The following is an 875-nucleotide window of genomic DNA, read 5'->3' on the forward strand; positions in this document are numbered from 1 at the left end:
TTTTTAACAGATCTGATTGAAGGTGTGTCTAACTCAGGCAGATGGAGGTTTCCACTTACTACTGTATTATTATATCTTCGTGAATTGAATCTATCAACACATGCTCTTAGAGCACATTCTTCTGCTTGGAAATCCCATGGTCTTGCATCAGGATCATTGCCATAAGCCCAGTCATCATTCAATCTATGTCTCACCTAGAAATAGAGGATATATCAAAATTTTATTTCTGTCTCAACCAATTCAACATCAAATGTCCTCCTATGTTCAATAAATGTATCATTTTTCCTGAAAAAAAATTCAAAGCTATTCAGACTTGACTACTGCACATGGTATACCTTTTGATAGATGGCACTCATGGTCTTCATGTTGGTTTTACGCCACTGTCGACCCAGATATTTTGTCTGCATCTTTAATAGTTTTAATACATACAACTGCATCATAGCATGTTTCACCTGAAAATAATCATGTTATGAATATGAAAATAAACTCAAACAGCAACTATAAATACTCACCTACCCTTTATTTGAATAAGTCCAGAACACTATTTGCTAGGTCTTAAGGCAAAGAAATTTTTATGAAATATAACTGTAACCAAAATTCACAATAACCAAGCTATTCACATATATCACTCATTATTTTCCCATTTCATTACTTATGCTATTACCACTGTCACCCTCTTTTTGCTGTTCTCTCATTTGAAGTTCCATTATTCGACTGACTTAACCCAATGGCTACAGATAATGTGCAAGTTCATGGTTGACTTAGCTGTGGCTCTGGGTAACATGCTATTCCCATTATGGTTGATTAAGTCATGGCTAAGGAGGACAAGTCATTCAAGTAAAGTTATTATGATGCATTCATTACATGTTATGATG

General features: G+C 34.6%; 1 protein-coding gene across 1 annotated transcript in view; it reads right to left on the reverse strand.

The window, feature by feature from the left end:
* The window catches only part of LOC119593197 (striatin-interacting protein 1 homolog), a gene marked incomplete at its 5' end in the record, with an annotated part of 39144 nt that overhangs the window by 3751 nt on the left and 34518 nt on the right, over positions 1–875 (reverse strand). The window contains 2 exon segments of the mRNA XM_037942178.1: positions 60–194; positions 336–452. Of these exon segments, the coding sequence (XP_037798106.1) occupies positions 60–194; positions 336–452 (252 nt within the window).

Source organism: Penaeus monodon, chromosome 31 (assembly GCF_015228065.2).
Source record: "Penaeus monodon isolate SGIC_2016 chromosome 31, NSTDA_Pmon_1, whole genome shotgun sequence".
NCBI lineage: Eukaryota > Metazoa > Arthropoda > Malacostraca > Decapoda > Penaeidae > Penaeus > Penaeus monodon.